This window comes from Syngnathus scovelli, chromosome 19 (genome assembly GCF_024217435.2).
Source record: "Syngnathus scovelli strain Florida chromosome 19, RoL_Ssco_1.2, whole genome shotgun sequence".
Classification (NCBI taxonomy): domain Eukaryota; kingdom Metazoa; phylum Chordata; class Actinopteri; order Syngnathiformes; family Syngnathidae; genus Syngnathus; species Syngnathus scovelli.
Genome location: NC_090865.1, coordinates 3534929 through 3552968, shown reverse-complemented (window position 1 = coordinate 3552968; position 18040 = coordinate 3534929). Strand labels below are relative to the sequence as shown.

The 18040-nt window shown below is 39.9% G+C and overlaps 1 protein-coding gene across 3 annotated transcripts in view; it reads right to left on the bottom strand.

Moving 5' to 3' along the window:
- Positions 1-790: 790 nt before the first annotated feature.
- The window catches only part of LOC125986604 (ephrin type-A receptor 7), a 78646-nt gene continuing 61396 nt past the window's right edge, over positions 791-18040 (bottom strand). Inside the window, exons 8-19 of one of the 3 annotated variants that reach the window (XM_049750337.1) lie at positions 17905-18013; positions 15622-15750; positions 13354-13409; positions 10599-10724; positions 10287-10472; positions 7290-7351; positions 6626-6742; positions 6119-6205; positions 5716-5868; positions 3958-4148; positions 3723-3887; positions 791-2944 (exon numbers count right to left, since the gene is read on the bottom strand). In XM_049750337.1, the coding sequence (XP_049606294.1) occupies positions 2830-2944; positions 3723-3887; positions 3958-4148; positions 5716-5868; positions 6119-6205; positions 6626-6742; positions 7290-7351; positions 10287-10472; positions 10599-10724; positions 13354-13409; positions 15622-15750; positions 17905-18013 (1496 nt within the window). In that variant the 3' untranslated portion in view covers positions 791-2829. The remainder of the gene's footprint in view (positions 2945-3722; positions 3888-3957; positions 4149-5715; positions 5869-6118; positions 6206-6625; positions 6743-7289; positions 7352-10286; positions 10473-10598; positions 10725-13353; positions 13410-15621; positions 15751-17904; positions 18014-18040) is intronic. The other 2 variants (XM_049750338.1, XM_049750339.1) reach the window with 2 other exon arrangements.

Here is an 18040-nt window from a genome sequence, read left to right as displayed (position 1 = left end):
GACACCGATGGTTTTATAAACATGTTATTCATGTATAGTTGTCCTTAATCACTCTATATGTTACGTCAGGCCCGTTCTCAGCTCTTTGTTTGAGTTTGTCACGTTAGCATACCTATCGTTTAGCCTGTTGTTGCTATTTAATGAATTGGAGTGACACTGATGGTTTTATAAACATGTTATTCATGTAATAGTTGTCCTTAATCACTCTATATGTTACGTCAGGCCCGTTCTCAGCTCTTTGTTTGTGTTTGTCACGTTAGCATACCTATCGTTTAGCCTGTTGTTGCTATCGTTTAGCCTGTTGTTGCTCGTTCATGACTGTTTTTAGTGTGGGATTTTGTCGAATAAATTGCCCCCAAAATGCGACTTATACTCCGGAGCGACCTATATATGTTTTTTTTCACTTTTTGGGGCATTTTATGGCTGGTGCGACTTATACTCCGGAGCGACTTATAGTCCGGAAAATACGGTAAATGGATTAAAGGCATTAACCTTGTAACAGATCCAAGCACAAGCAGCTCAGGTAGACTTAATGGGTGAAGAATGAGTTTGTTCTGAAGGCCGTTGGCCCGTTTCTTTGCAGTAAAAATAAGAGCGTGCTTTTAATTGGAGAGGGAGCGAGAGGAAGGCAATGGATTGCTGAAAGATAAATAATCGAGTTTAGTTTGCCAACAACGGACAAACTCCAAGCAAAGTTTGTTCTAGGTCTTTCAATTTGTCTTTCTGGGAAAATGAAGCTTCATAAATGCTTCATGAACCACTTGTTGTATATTATGAATAATACATTGGCTTATATTGTAGATTTTTTAATAACACAGTTTGTAATTGTAACATCCATCAGAATTTCTTCCAATGGGTAAAAATCATCAAAAACTAACAAAAATGTCATATTTTTTGTTTTTTAAATATTCCAAACACCAGAGTTTGTCGGCCTTGGCCCTAAAGTCAAACGAATTACCCCGTACACAGTGAGAAGATATATTCAACACATTGTTCTTCAAACAAATTATAAAAATAGATTTAGCATTTTCAAATACATATTTACAGTATTAAACATATAATGGTAAGAGATGGGGAGATCGGTTTACATTTCATTCATTCTAGCAAGGTCCCAGAATTCTTTTTTGTGCATGAGGATGCTTTTTCTTCGTAAGCTGCTTTCGTCGTATTTAACCGTGACTGTTGAATCGTGAGGCCTCGCAGTCGGCTGACAAATAAAAATTTGTCAGCTGTCCGCCTGAGTTTCTTTATTATGACAATTACTAAGAGAGACAAACAAGCAAAACGACGCAAACTGTATTTTGTAGCAAATACAAACCGGTTTTAACATTAGTCCCATCAAAAAAAAAAAAATGTCGTTTGATTCTGAATCGACTAACGCTCCCTTTCAAATCTGCTTAGAAAAGGTGACGGGGGGCAGATCACTGTACACAAACACCAAACGTGATAGCCAACAGTAATGGGAAAAACTGTAATCGCAAAAAAAAAAATAAGATGACATTCTAATACTGTATTCACACACGCCACAACCAATGAAAACAGACTAAACTGTTCATGAATACACAGATACTGTGTGCAGACAGCTAACATCCTCCATTGGTAGTCTCGTATGCAACATGATCAATATGTCACACTCATATAATTAGCAAACTATTTTTTCCCCCTCATTTACATTAAATATTTTAAATTAACCATCCTAACCTCCTCTTTAAAAACTATTGTTAAAGAAATAAATATGAGATTTGGGTCATCTTCCAGAGTTGACCTGAGTATCACAGAGAGGGAGAAGATTACAAGATCCAGGCGAAAGGGGAAATTAAATATTTCATTTGCACATAGAAGACAGTTTGGAAGAGAAGAAAAAGTACTGGAAGAGACAGTGACATAAATTAAGGGTGATCAAACACACAACTCTTTTACCAGACTCCTGCCAGCTTTTTTTTTTTTTTCTCTCCATGGGTCAAAAAAAAGCAGGCCGATATTCCTGAAAATTAATTCCATCATTCCCCAGGCTATAGCTCCATTTAGGCCTGTCAGCACACTTTACTGTAGTAGTACATCAGCCTCCATTCATTTAAAGTGTTTCTGCAAGCCTCATTTAAATACTAAATCCAAACTTGTTGGAGCTTTTTTTTATTTTATTTTTTTTAGCACGGGACAGCTCAGACTTTATAACTATTGACAGCTGCTGCTTTGAGTCGGCGGATTACAAGGCTGCCATTTTTAATATTCCGAGATATCCCTTTACCATCTGATATGAGATCACTTCTGGCAAAGTGATGCTATTTCACATCCTTAGATTATGTCCCTTCAGATTTCACGTGAAATCAGCCAGTGGAGAAGTGTCTGTCAGTCTTAACTCAAGGCCAGTAAGCAGTACTTTAAAAAAAAAAAAAAAAAAAGAAGAAATAAACTAATAAAAGGAGGGAAAAGTAGTCCTTTTGGAGTCTTTCTCTGCTCAGCAGTCACCATTCTGGACTATATTTCTGTCTTGACTCGCTGATTCCGAACCAGGACGATTTAGCTGACACAGTTTTTGAAGGTCAAAGTGCAGATAGAGGTCACCGAAAAAGTCACATGACATCACTCCTCTGCCATCCCCCCCCCAATCACCGGTGCTTGTCTCGGAGGAGGGGGGGGGTTGATCGTAAAAAGGAAGGAAGGATTGCGGAAGGCATGAGGAAGAATGGGAAAGAGGAGTAAATAGAGGAGCGCAAGGTCTTTTGATCTGTCCGTCATTCGGAAAGACAGTCAGTCTCTCTTGCCTCGTCTCCACCACCCCATCATCCACCGTCTGCACGTACGTGTGAGCGAGCGAGCAGCCGTCTGTTAGACTTGAACACCGCGTCCGTGCATTTGGATGACCTGGGCTCTTAGGGTCTGGATAGCAGCCAAGATCAACTTCTGGTGCTCCAGGGAAGTGATGCCAAGGCTCAGTACATCTCTGCAAATACACAAGTTCAGTTTTGGCAAAAAGATGAATTCACTTAATATATACAAGATAGCGTTTAGTAACTTTGGTGCTTTGCCATGACATTTCTCATGTTGCCTTGATTCAATAAAGATTGGGAGATGAAAAACTGTTCTTAATTTGAAAAGCTAGATGTCCATTACCGTATTTTCCATACTATAAGGCGCACTGGATTATAACGCGCACCTTCAACGAATGGCCCATTTTAAAACTTTGTCCATATATAAGGCGCACTGGATTATAAGGCGCATAGAATAAATAACTCAACGTTGCTCAAACGCAATCACAATATAGTAACACTCGAAATAGTGAAAAAAATGACAATATATCAATAACTCAACGTTGCTCAAACGTTAATATCACACAAGACACAAAATAAACACGTAAAGCTAACTTTAATAAGTTAGTCCTCATCCACAAATCCATATTGGTCCATATATAAGGCACACTGGATTATAAAGCGGCTTTTGAGAAAATTGGAGGTTTTTAGTTGCGCCTTATAGTGCGGAAAATACGCTAATTGTCACAAACGTCCGACATGAAATGCTCAAACCAAATCTATGTAGTACTTTTATGCTAATGTATTTTTACCTTGCTCATACATTAGTCATGGAAATCCATTACTACCTCGGGATGGCCTTTGTTTGAAAACCCTTTCAAAGTAAAATCCGCAACATACAGGCCATAACCTTGGTGCAAGAGAAACTCAAGCTAGAAGGTCACAACGAGAAGGAGACGCAGCTCTACTCACTGTACGGTCATGCGTGCCACCGACTCCAAATAGCAGTATCCCGCGGCAGTGAAGTTGTCCTTGTATCGGCCCATGTCCACCGCATCCAGCCATTCGCCTACTGAGTTAAACGATGGGAAGGTTGGTAGCGGCCTCTCTGCTAATGTTATGGAGGAACTCAAGGTCCTGGAAGAAGAACAAAAAGATCTATGAGTCTATAGGAGATGTTTGCGAAGCTTCTATAACGGGATGCGACCTTCGTGCCAACGTGGAGGAGCCGATGGCGTCAGGCGAGCGAATGCTCTTGCTGAGCGCCGAATGGATCTGACTAAAGGTGGGTCTCTCCGTTCTTTCCTTCTGCCAACAGTCCAGCATCAATTGATGCAAATGCGTTGGACAATTGACCGGCGCCGGCAGCCTGAAGCCATCTTCAATGGCCTTGATCACCTACAGCGCAGGCAATGGGAAATAAAAGTTAGGACCGAATATTAATTTAGGCTCCATCTTTGTAGTCTACTTCAATAACTTGGGACATCCCTCTAGACTTCCTCAATGGTCCTTTCTCCTTCATCGAGCCCATTCAAAAACCATTCACCATAACACCTCACTGGGGATTCCATCTTATCCAACCCTCTCCTGAATCACTAAGAAGTGCTGAAAGGAGGAAATAAAAGTCAGGGTCTAAATTACATATATCAGCTGCATTATTTCCTAAAACACTCCGGCGTCTCTCAATCTTGCCAATCTCCTCCCCCTATTCGGCCTGCTTAAGCTCCCGCCTCTCTAAAGAGCATTCATAAAATGCTTTTCAGCATTTGACATTTTCCATTTAATCAAAGCCAGCCAAGTAAAGGGCACAATGAATTACAGGTGGACAGGCCAAGCAACAATGCCGTTATGATATAATGTATCAATTCAACGCCGATTAATATTCCGGGGCTCTCGACAAGCTTTGTGCCCTTTGCCCTCGCAAATGGAAACTTTGATAATATGCACGCGGCTGGGGAGGAAACTTTGTCGTGCTTTGTGAAAGAGTACAAAAAAAAGATTGCTTGCACCCGCTGATTATCTAATGCATATTAATTTTGGACATTAAAAATTGGAACATAGAAATAATGGGTTGCACCTGCATATTATGCTGACTGCAATTTCTACACACAACAGCGAGATAGATCTTTTAGATTTATTGTCGTCTTTTAATAGTCGGTATTATTGTATCAAATTATCCAAAGAGGACTCGGGTTTGGACGAGAAAGTAAAATGAAAGTATTTTAAAGGGCAAAAAAAAGAGAGGGCTGAACAGAAAAAGTGAGCGAGACTCTCTATTCACTCGGAAATAATAGCAGCGGGGGGAGTCCGATCGACCGCAATCTCTTCAAGCCTCGGAATAGAAAAAAAAACTTTGCATTTTCCGGAAAAAGATGAATGTAAGCGAGGGATTTTTCAACACTTTCTAAGAACATGATGGCAATGGAGGAGGGACAGGCTGAGGCCACTGGAAGGAGGTCAGCGCTTCCTTAGGAGAAAACAGGATTGGTTATGGAGCTGATGCCAGACCTAAAGTGGGGGCTTAGGCCTTGAAAAAACCTTTCAGAGCGGCTGCAGCTTTTTTTTTTTCTTTCTGTTAATAAGATCCTGGATAGCTTATGGACACGGTGTCCGTTCATGCAAATGGAGGTGCAAAATAAAAATAGTGTTCTCAATTTCATCGGAAACGATGAACACAAATTCTCAAAACATTTTTTTGTATTTAAATTAAAAATTAACACATAAAAAATACATTTAATTTAAATTATTTGAATTAATTGAATGACCAGATATTAGAAATATGTATTTTTATTTAATCTGAGTGCACTTACATCTTGGTTCCAAATTATCAAAACATTTTTTTTAATTTTAATTAAAAATTAATACATAAAAAAAATAATACATATTTTTTAATTAAAATTATTTGAATTAATTGAATGACAAGATATTATAAAAATATATATTTATTTAATCTGAGTGCACTTACATCTTGGTTCCCCATATCCCAGTAGGGTCTCTCCCCGTAGGACATGACCTCCCACATGACGATACCAAAGCTCCAAACATCTGAAGCAGACGAGAAGCGATGGTACTGGATGGCTTCTGGAGCGGTCCACAGCACCACGCTCTTCCCTCCATGCTAGTTAATAACAGAGGACAGTATTTCCGTAAAATCAAAACTTCACCTTTGGTTGAACCCCAGTAAAAGCTTATATCTCCTCCCCCTCCCTCACAGTTTTCATTATATCAAAAAAGTGCGACCTCAAAAAAACCTGACAGCTAATGACTTGATCCAAATCTCATTTAAAAAACATAACAGGCGTGCAAGCGTGATCTTCAGGGTGTTTAATGAGTTCCAAATTTAGCATAAAAAGAAACGTTTTTCTTACCAGTGTAGTATAGATTGCTTCGATCTTATCCTCTTGAAGAGGTCTGAAGCCAGACACTTTGCAACCCAGATTTGCATTCACCAAAACCTACACAAACATTCATTTTATTAGGAACCAGGGACAACATTTAAGTCTATGAGATGACACTAAATCAAAATACTAGTGGACAAAACTCTTCCTGCACGAAGGACTGATTGTTTACAAAACAAGTATGCTTGCAGTTTTGACAGCTTGGCTCGTTCTTTTAAAAAAAAAAAAAAAAGCAACAAAGTGACAGAGCAAACCCTCATGCCAAAATGATTTTGACAGCATTGTCTTGTCATTTTCAGCTTCATGTATTCCTCAAATAAGCTACTGACAAATGACTGTCAAACACGGTCCGAGACAAGGACAAATTGTATTCTCCGAGCTTGCCGACGGAAAAAAAAAAAAGAAGCTAACTTGAGACATACATCAAGCTACACACTGTAGTCTATTACCGCCCACCGCCGCCACCTGCTCGCTTACCTTGTGTGCAGCCAGGCGTTTGTGAACAAAGCCCATTTCGGCAAGGTACTTCATCCCTGATGCCACTCCAGTCAACATATCCATCAGTTGCATTACGCTCAACTGACCCTCATGTTTCTGTGATTTTGAGCGTTAAAAGGGAAAAAGAACAATGAATGCAAGAATTGGGAAAAAATGAGGAATGACTTGGCATTTCGGCATTAAGGAGGATAAAAACCGGCCATTAAGTCACATCGGTGGTTCAGAAAAACACAGTAGAAGCATCTTTAAGCAAAAATGTTTAATTTTTGTGCAATCATGAATACTTTCCGAAATACACTAACAAGCATACTGGCCTTGGAATGTCAAAAAACAGATTTAATTATTTTTTTTTAGCAATATTTCTCCTTAACTCAAGGCTCAGCTATTACCGAGATGTTAGGAGATATAAATAAGGTTACGCAATAAATAAATATGCTGGTTGTTGATCACTCAAGAACTGCTTGAGTTGATTAATCACATTTTATTACCAACAAGGTTACATTATAGTATTTTACATTTTGTCACTAGGAAAAATCTGTTAATCACATTTGCTCTAATTATAGCTAGCCTTTTTGTTTTGTTTCCACTCTGCTGCTTTTATGCTCGGGAATGTCTGCCTTGAATATCAAATAGATTGACTTACCCTAAGGAAGGAGTCCAAGGCACCATTAGACATGCTCTCAACTATGATCATCATGGTGTTACCTGAACACAAACAAAACAGGACAAATTAAATTGAGATTGAATATAGAGGAAGGGGGAAAGTACATGCTGTACGGGCATGGAAGGGAAAATAAAGCGAGGCTAGTCCTCTTGGCAGCACTGCGGGATTTGTGGCAAAGCCATTCTTCACTCAGTGAACTGTGGTGAAGCTGGAAGAACTTGTGTGATACCTTGGCTGTCTCAGCAAGTTTAAGCACCCTTAAACACTCACTCCACATCCGCACGTACATGTGTGTGAGGATAAACGCAAGATCCAAGTGATTGTTCCTGTACATTACACAAAACACCCACACACTGTGCAGCGACATACAGGAGGCAGCGATCCAGCAATGTTTTGGAATGCATTGTTAGGAGATTTAAGATTGAAATAGGAACAAGGCAACAAACAAGGAGAAAAATGTGTCAAAATGAACCGATTAATCGACAAAAAATTGATTATTCAACAATAATTAATTGTTTAGAGCCATTTTTTTTACCTTAGATGCTCCATATAATTTTTTGTATTCAGTATATTTAGCAATATTTTTTAATGCAAAATATTTTTTTTCCGATTATTCGATGGAGTAATCGATATAATAATGGATTTTTAAAACACTTGACAGCTCTAGATATTACTAAAATGGTACAATTCAAAAGTATTATTTTACAGACCATGGAGCAAAAGAAAATAAAAGTATTAAAAGGTGATTGTAATCATCGGCAAAGGGACCAAGCACTGCTGCAAATAACAAACAAGGGAGAAATTGACACCTCCCAAAAGCTTTCGAATTGACTCGATTGCAAGTGTTAGGGACTCGGCACAAAGAGGATATTGTTAGTCTTCAAATTAATAATCCATGTGGCTTGATGGTCAAGTGAATTTTTGCATTTAATTGAATTTTCAATTCCCTTGAATAGCTAGAAGTATTGGCAGCTTGGTGCTTTGCCATTCAAATAAAAGTTCCAACAAAGTGGCTGAATTGGCTTTTTTCAGCGAGGGCGATTCGTTTAGGTTTGATCCGTCTTCCTCTCTCTCATCAAATTGTTTCACGATTGTTATTAGTTTCTCGACTTAAATGCCCCACGGTATTCACTGCGGGGACACTATTGTGTACTTTGGCAACTTTTATGACGAGTGAAATAATCTGTCATAAAATTTTAAAGTTCATCATTTAATAAACACAAATGCTGACAATAGACAATAAAAATTTTGCTCCATAAAACCTCCCACGGGATTTCACTAGTTATAAAATAAATTGAGGAGAGTTTAAGGTGGACCTTTCGGATTGTAGCCTCGTTCCAACGTTAAGTATGCAAGGAACGCATTTTCCAAAATATATTTCATTCAAAGTGTGTATACCTTTAACATTTCATCAGATAAAAAATGGCTGAGCTGAGCGACACGTGTAAAAGCCATAATTGGATCATACATCTCAAATCATGCGGCCATTGCGGGCAAGGTCGAAAATAGCTCTTGGCAATCAGCAAATGTATGAGCGCCACTTTTACTGCAACAAGTTCCTCTGCGGTTGCTTTTGAAAAAGGTAAGAAAACAACTCATGGCTATTTCTATAATCCTATTACGTATAATCTTGCCACTGTTTGGAAAACGGTGGAGCGAATGGGTCATGAAAGACACTTGAGAGGAGGGAGCTTTTCCATCTTTAGTAAATGGCTCCATGGGCCTTAAATTCCAGAGAATGGAGTAATGTTTTTGCAATAATAAGTAGAAGGACTAAAATTATTCATTTGACATCTAATTTTCCTTCATTGCCCATTTTACAGGAGTATGTTAAGATTATTGACAAATTATTGACTATTTAATTATATTTTCATAGATTAACAAGGGTCGTGGGTGTGCTAGAGCCTATCCCATAGTTTTATTTTATTATTTTAATATTTTCATTTATTATATTTATATATCTGTTTGGAATTCTATTATTTTTTTCTTATTATTTTATTTCTATTCCAAATCTCTTTTCATAGTTTAACAGGGGTCGTGGGCGTGCTAGAGCCTATCCCACATTTTAATTTTAATTTATTATTTTAATATATTTATTCATTATATTTATATATTTGGTTTTAATTCTATTATATTTTCTTATTATTTTATTTCTATTCCAAATGGGATGTAGTTATTTAATATTGATTTATGACGTAAGGGTGGAGCCGCCACTGTGGAGTAAAAATACTTTGACTGGCAAATACAGACTTGCAAGTATGATCAAGCCAACTTTCAAATAACTAAAATATATTCCTTAATGTATTTCCGATGCTACTAACTTAGACGTTAGCAGTACTTACTCTTGTCACACCAGGCGGCATGTGTGTGTGCTATTCATGCAGGTGTGTTTGCAATGCAATCGAAGCTCACGTTTGGCCACCATGCACATCAATTGTGTGTATGTGTGAGATTGGAACATATCCCAGGGTCCCACTGAGTCTCTCGCACCAATTACTGTACCCCGCACATCTGCTGCCACCCCGCTGAGCACAGTGTATCCGGGCACCCTGCCCATGCCCGCACACACATGGCAGCATCACAGAAACTTTACAAAGTCTTCAAGCGTCGCCTCTCACCTGCCTTTGCCATTAACCTCCACCTCATAGCGGATCATCTCGCATCTCTTTCCTGCCTCAAGTTTTTTTTTCCATCCTGTTTTCACAGCGGGGCGTCAATCGCTATCTGTCTGGGCCCTTATGTCGCTCGGCTGCTAGCGTGGGGCGTCCACTTGCTATATACGCTCTTACACCTATTCCGTCTGGCCTTCCTCGCTGTGAGTGTTGATTCCCTCCGTGCGTGAGATGTTGAAGTGTCTAGAAGCTCTTTGCAATCTTTTTTTTTCTGCCGTCGAGAGCGTTCTTTCGACTTTCATTTCTTTCCTTACATTTTGATCCTTGGATATTAAGCTTCCTTTTATCGTCAGATTTCCCTTACCACTGGTGACGACGCCCTCGAGTCTGATAATATTGGAGTGGTCAAACTGCCCGAGGATAGCAGCCTCGCTGAGGAACGAGCGGCGCTGTTTCTCCGAGCAGCCCGCTCGGAGCGTTTTGATGGCCACCGGCAGCTCTCGCTTGCTGGGGAGCTTGAGACAGCCGCGACACACCTCCCCAAAGTCGCCTTTTAGGGAGAGAAAGATAAGCAGAGGTCAAGCAGTCATAAAGCGGGACAGAAAAAGAGACCTGAAAAACAAATTGGAGCTTTGACATTGGATGACTATCAAAGTGTTTTTTGTTGAGTCATTACCTGTGTGGACAATTCTTTCAATCTTGATGCTGGAGTTGTCCAACTCCTTGGCAAAGGCATGAATAGCCTGGAGCAGGTCCTCACACGTCTCCGGGTCAATGTAAGTCCTCCGTGTGGGAATCTTGACTGAATAGATAAAAAAAAATATGTCATTGCCCATCATTGCACAAATAAACATGACCAACAATTAAAAAAAAATACTTTCCATTTATTTACAATGTTCATTTGTCAATAACATTGTTTTTTTCACTTCTTAAATCTCTTGATTTGACCTTGCCAAACTCTGGAGGTGGCAAGATGAAAGGCTCAGACTGCTTAAGTCTGATTCTGGGTTCCTTCCACAAGGCTTTAGACAAATCACAGACAGGGACTCTCAAGCAGCCTTTTTGTCTTTCCACTCGCCTCAAAATGTTATCTAACCAACACACACGTCATTTGGAAAATGAAACATAATCTTCAATTGAAACGAGGACAAAATGGACGTCAGCAGAAAAATCCTCCAAACAAAACCCTCATAACATTAAGATATTTTAATAAAAAGCCGTGATTATAAGCATCCATGGGCTAAAATCCACCTTCTGTGGAAAATCCAAACAAGTAATCACACGCAATCACCTCGGATAATTTCACTCAAGCACCTCAACAGAGCTGCTGTGAACTTAATGAGACAACGAAACATTTTTGCAGATAATTGAAGCAGTCCTATAGTACCCAAACTCTTTCTCCACCCTAAACAAACCCCCAAACATCAACCTATTTTCACAGCCAGACTCTTGTTTTCCTTTATCAAGTGCCAGTTGTGTTTACCAAGCACTAACAACTAGCAAATCAAGTGGCCAGCACGCAGCCAATAACCATTAACGGGCAGAAAGCGGCTCTCAATTAGATGACCTTTGTTACCGCACGTTAAAGATAATGTTCCAGGAAAAGGCCAGGTAGTTTCCAAAAAAGCTGGACAGGAGCTTTGAAATGTGATTACAGCTTTGGATCGACCTGAGGGATCCTATACCGGTGGCCTCATAACGGCTTATTGATCCAGTCGCCCTGGCATACCTGCTTGTGTGAGCGCTGACAAATCAAGCTTGGTTGCTTATTAGAAAGTAAAGGAAAACCTTTTCAATTTAAAGCAAAAGATGAGATCGAAGGCTCCTCTCTTGTCAAATTGGGTTTTCAAACACAAGGGTAGCTTAAAGGGGATGCCGGCGGTCGTGTGGCCCATAAAACATAAGCCCGGGAATGGCTGGGAACCTTCAGCGACGTAGCCTCGACATGCTTCGTCGCGTCCTTGGCTGATTAGTCTCAGGGTTAACTGTATCACTGCCAGAAGCGACGGCTGTTTAAGTCCGGAATAATCCGCAAATATTTGACGATAACGATTTATTCGGAACCAAAAAATCCAGAGTGAACATGAAACCCAATTAAACCAGCACTTTTTTACGTTACTGGTATTTTTTTCCCACAAGAACAATTTTTGTTGATTAATTTGGTGCATTTACCAAAATGCTCAGATGCTCACTCGCAAATCATTTCAGCCACCACGGGAGCATCCAAGCCCAGCACTGGCAAGAGAACATGAAAGCAATCAGGTGGGGCCGAGCTGCCATTTTTTAGCCCAGGCTCCGTTAGAACCATCTGAACGGGCACATCTGCGGGCACGGTTTGATTCAAATTGTTACAAGTTGGACCTAATTCACATTGCACACAGCGATGGCGCAAGCCAACGGACCACCAGGGGCCAATGGCTGTCCTAGACAAAAAAAAAAAAGAAGCCAAAATCCAATAGGATTATCATATCTTGCTATCTCCATTCTATTTTCCCAATGATTTCCCCTGATGCTTTTCCTTTCTGTTGCTCTTGCATTTTTTTTTCCCATGCAATCACTTTGAACAATATCTAAATCTGGTTTATTAAAGTAGATTGCAGATGAGTACTGATTCCGCACTTGCTTTGTGGGTCACTTACAAAAAAATCCTAGCAATTAACCCCCATTCAAATTGTGTCCCAATACTTTTGTTCGCATAGCTTCCATAAGCGATTAAATGATTATCAAAACTTTCATCTTGTCAGCCTGCTCGGAAATTGCCTCATGGGAATTCAATGTGTGTGTGCTGGCTAAAGGGAACAAAAATACATCTTAAAGCCTTATTTATGTGTGTGTCCATGTTCTCCCTAAAAAAAAAGATTTTTTTTTTGAAAAGCAGGCCAAATGTGTGCATGTGCGTCAGCTTCTGGCGTGTCTTTGTTTGGGCAGATTTAATTCCCAGCCGCATGGCTTTGGCTCATTATTCATCAAGCACAGTTCTCTGAAACCCCTCCTGAGGGCTCGGCATGCTGGGAGATTAAATAACGCAAATGAGCATGCACACACGTACTACATTTACAAAACTGTGCGCACGCAAATGGAAAACTCTAAGCACACAATTACCACTTAAGCAAAGCTTTGCCATGCACACACACACACAAACAGGAAGAGATATGTCAGACTACCCCCATTCAGTCACTGTCCAGAAAAAAAAAAAAAAAAAAAAAAGCCTACTGGGAACTAAGTGAGCAAGGATTTACAAAAAAAAAAATCACAATTTCTCACTTCCCCTTCTTTCTATTTCCCCTTTTTACATTCTGCTGTGCACTTCACGCAATCTGTTCCATCAAAGTTAAACTAAGCATGCAGAGTTAGAATGAAGAATTAATACCATTGCACTCAAGGCCTTCGTGTGGAACACAGAAGAGCGGAAAAGTACAAGCGCCACTTACACTGGAAGTAAAGTTCCTCGTCTCCTTCTTGAGAGGCTTTGCTGTAGCCGCATTGTCTATAAAAAAAAACAAAAAAAAAAACATCAGAGTTCCATCCCAGTCGGGAGACACAAACAAGCACCAGACGCTGTTTATCTTGCGGTCGTTTACATGGAATGTGCAATAACTGTGAGATGAGGGAGAGAAAAGATGAGAGCTTCCACTGCCGTGATGGAAGATACAGAAGAGTCGTTCAGAAAAGCCCCCCCGTGATGCAATGGAACTGATTTGCAAGAGATGGATCTGAGGCTGAATGAGTGGAAATTCTGCTTGATTTGACTGAGCAAGTCACACACCGACCCAAGCGGAATAAATACACTATTGTTGAACACACACTTGAGATTATGCATCCTGCACAACTTCTTCGCCGCTAGCAAAATTTATTTATTCTGACTCGCTGTCCTTTTTTGGCTTGGAGGGAAATTTAAACTTCTCTTAACACAAAAAAAAAACTGATTAAAAAGCGATGAGCAGACATTTTGGTTCTTGGATTACAAAATGGCAGCTAAAAAATGGTAAACCTTGGTGTTGTAAGTAACAACATGCTTAGAAATATATAAGCAGAAATGTATTCCACAAAATTGTCACGCATTTTATAGCACTCAGAGTTTGGGGTTTATATAACAGATCAACAGAGTTTTATAGATGCAATCATTCCATGCATTGACAGGGATCATAATTGTGTCAGGTAACCACATTTCATGGAACAACAAAGTGGAAAGGGAGCATAAATCAATGGAGGGTAAAAATTAAACAGACCCAGCAGAGTTGTTAAAAAGAGGATCCTTGAGGCTAAAAAAAAAAAAAACATGACAAGGATTGTCCCATAAAATGCTTGCCATCATTTTATGTTTAGTAGCGATCGTTTTCTTTAAAAAAAAAAAAAGTGGGAAGAAAAATAAAAGATTCCTCTATTATATAAGTTTAAAAACAAGTTATTATGAAATTAATCAAAGAACTTTGGCAAAGTATGACTTTAAATGATATTGAGAAAATGAGTTTTTTGTGGCTTCAGCAATAAAATATTTCCCAGAATTCATTTCACACTGCATAAAATCATGTTGAGCTGCGGATTTATTATATTTTATTTGTTTGTCAGCCTTTTTTTTTTGTCAAAATATTGCTTCATGTGTAACCAGTCTTTGGTACAAAGGTTAGGGACCGCTGTGCATTTTTAAGAGATGTCAATGTTTCCTTTTTTTTTTTTTTTTTTTTTTTTTGCGTCCCTGTGTGAGTGTTCTCGTGGGGAGACGTGATCGAGGATGAGGCTGACACATCCCTCAGCCTGTGTAACAGCGGGGTCTGAGACAAGGTCAAGGCCCTGTCTGTCAAAACACAAGCAGCAGACACATGCAACAGAGATCCTCGGGGCACAAGCGACCACACAAGGGAGGCTAGACAAGAATTGATAGACAAGGGAGCGCACTAAAGGAGGAACGAGACAGAAGCGAGGATGGAGGGCATAATGGGACGGAGAAAAACAAGATCAGAGAGACGTCGGCGGGTTCGAGGCAGAGGAACATATCGGTGAGTAAAAACTCGGGATGTTCAATGTCGTTTTTTTTTCCCAGTGCGACTTGATTCTTGAGTAAAACGATACCACTAGTATTTTTTGATACGGATAATGTCATTTTAAAGAAAACTATATTGACAAAAGTATTGGGACAGCTGTCCATTATTGCCCCAGGAACTGAAAATACAATAAAATAAATATGAGTTGGGAGCTTTGAGAGTTTTCACTTGATTTTGGAGAATATTGTTGTATTTTTGCGACACAGCCAATGGGGGGAAAAAAAAAGCCTTAAATGTCAAAAAAGATTTTGCTAATTAGCATGGAAAATCAAATACGCTATGTGAGGAGACAAGACAACTGAGCTCGGCAGGAAGGAAAGAGGGAAGAGTGTGTATCATCACAGCTTGAATCCTTTTCCATCAAGTCTTTTCATGATTTAAAAAAAGAAAAGAAGTGCTTCCATTTTGGATATAATTTCAAACAGTCACTTTTTAAGTGCATTTCATAACATGATCCGAGATTATAAAAAAAAAAAAGGATGTGGGCCAAAGAGCTTGACGAAAAGAGGACGATATTTCTTATTTGCATTTTATTTATGTGAGCAAAGCAAAAAAAAGCACTCAGGGATAAATGCAATGGCAGGAGGACTGAAGGGAACTCAAAAAAGGGAAGATTTAGAGGATGGGGGGGTAGTGGGGGATGCATGCCAAGTGTACCTGGGCATCAGCTGTGTGAAGGGAGGAAGAGGAGAAAGAAGAGGAGGAGGAGGAGGAAGAGTGGAGAAGGATGTCGAGAGCAGCACCACGCTAGCAGGAGTTACATTGGAGGAGCTTGAGCAGACGCTGCTGGGAAGAAGACAAGGGGATGAGGCAGGGGAGGGGAGGGGAGGCAGGGAGGGAGGGGCTCTTTTCAGTACTTTGAAAGGCTGGCAAAGCAAAACATTTGGACTCATTAATTCCGCTTCATATTTAAATATTGTCACTGCTGGCAAGAATATAAAATTGTCATTGATCCTTATTTTGATGACAACATCTTTTTATCTAATGGGGGGGGGGGGGAGAAAAAAAATGCTCCCAGGTGAATGGGAGATAAATATGCTTTCCAACTCAGTTAATTACTTTGCCAACTCTGTCGCCGTTATCTCAGCAAACTAATAAGAATAAATACCTGATATATTTAACGACGACTTGTGCAATGCAAAATTATAATGTATTGAGTTGATAAATATGATTTGAGTAGTTGCATTGTCTTTTTCGGTGCCTGACCAATCAGAAGTAGTCAGGATCTTACAGCAAAAAGATTTGGGAAAATCATCAAGAGTACTACAGGAAATATTTGCACTGCCAGAATTGAAACCCTGCAAAATGAAAGAGTGCCACCAAAATGTCCGCCATTTTTTTTTTTTTGCACAGCTGTGGACCCAGATGAAAACAAGTCACGCTTTCCAATTTCTGTTGGTATCTCTTGATACCTTGACCCAGCAGAGATCCACCCACTCAATCACAATCATACACTGCCGCGTGACCACTGAAGGGGAAGCCATCCCTTTCAATGCCCAGTCAAGGCTGAGCTTCCTGGAGAATGTCCGGTCAATGCCCTCCAACATTGGCTCTATCAAACTTTGTCAGGCACCAGCATGTGTGTGATTGCATGTGTGTGACCAAGATGTATTGTCAGAGAAGAAACTACAAAATATCCTGTCGCATAACCAAGACGAAGCAAACATCCTTTAAGGTTTTCAAGGTGAGACGTTTTTTTTTGCCTCTGATGTAGCTTTGATGGGCGCCGCGACACCATTATCATCATCATCATCTGGCGTCCGAGCTTTTTTCGTGCGAGCGCGGCGACTCATTTGCATGTTTGCCAGTCAGCAAGCAGATCGCTACATCAGAGACCCTCCAGCCGTGTCTTCAAACCAGCTTTCTTTGCAAACACAAGAGCCTGATAATTGAGGCATCAAGCCATTCCCGCTCCTTGTCTTCACACAAAACCCAAGGAGCAAGATAATGGTGCTGCTGTGATGAACAATGGAGAGCTCTTCTTCATGCAATGTGGTGGAAAAGAAATGGAGGAGGGAGGGGGGGGGTAAGCATTATTACTCAATAAACGGAATATTCTGCCAGTCCTCAAAGCAACAACCTGTAAATGGCAGATTGTCATCTATTTTGTCCATTGGTGCTCAAGCATTCACGTGAGGCTTTGCATGGTTTTTGCACACGTCTGTCAAGCCCGTCCAGTGAATTCCTTTGTCTGTGTGCGTGTGTGTGTGTGTGTGTGTGTGTGTGTGAGAGAGAGAGAGAGAGATACACAGAGTAAGAGATATCGACAGCACCAGTCTGTTGGTTGTCGCGACTGACTAGAGCTCATTTCAACACCCGCTTGACCTCATCATTGTGCCTTCAACATTTGTCTCAAGTCGGGTCCGGTGCGAGCAATATCATTTTTTTTTTTTGATGGCATATTTGACACTTGCCAACTCTCACCGGCATCAGTCACATGGGCAATATCTAATATGATCTGATGGTATAGTGCCCGAGATTGAAATTTTCATTAAAGGTTTTCAGTTTTTCTGTAAAATATCAGCGTGAACCTACAATAAATAAAAAATATAATTAAAACTAAATATAATTAAGAATAAAGAATTATAATTAAAAATAAATAAAACAGCCTTTCTGTGACTCTAACAGTCCCTCTGTATCTCTTTCACATTTCTACTTCCATCCCGAAAATATGTATATAAAAAACAAAAATACTCATCATATGGTTCTATTGCATCATTTTGAATGTGCTATTTACAGATGCTTCAATAGAAGGAATCCTTTTATTTTCGGATTAGCGTAATCTGGATTACACACACTGAGTCGATGAGCCATTGTTTGTTGATGTCAAATGCAGGTTTGTGTGTCGGTTTTTTTTTTTTTTTTTCCAGAGTGACAGAACACAAGGATATGCTGTGTATGGAGAATTAATAATCCTGTGTACTCTCTAAGGCGATTTACCTCCTCCAGATGTGCAGTCCGACTCCCATCGAGAGAAGCATGACAAGTGCCGCCACGGAAACGACGGCGATAATCACCACGGGACTTTGTTCACTGGATGCCAGCGCCACTGGAAATAAATTGTTGATAAAAAACA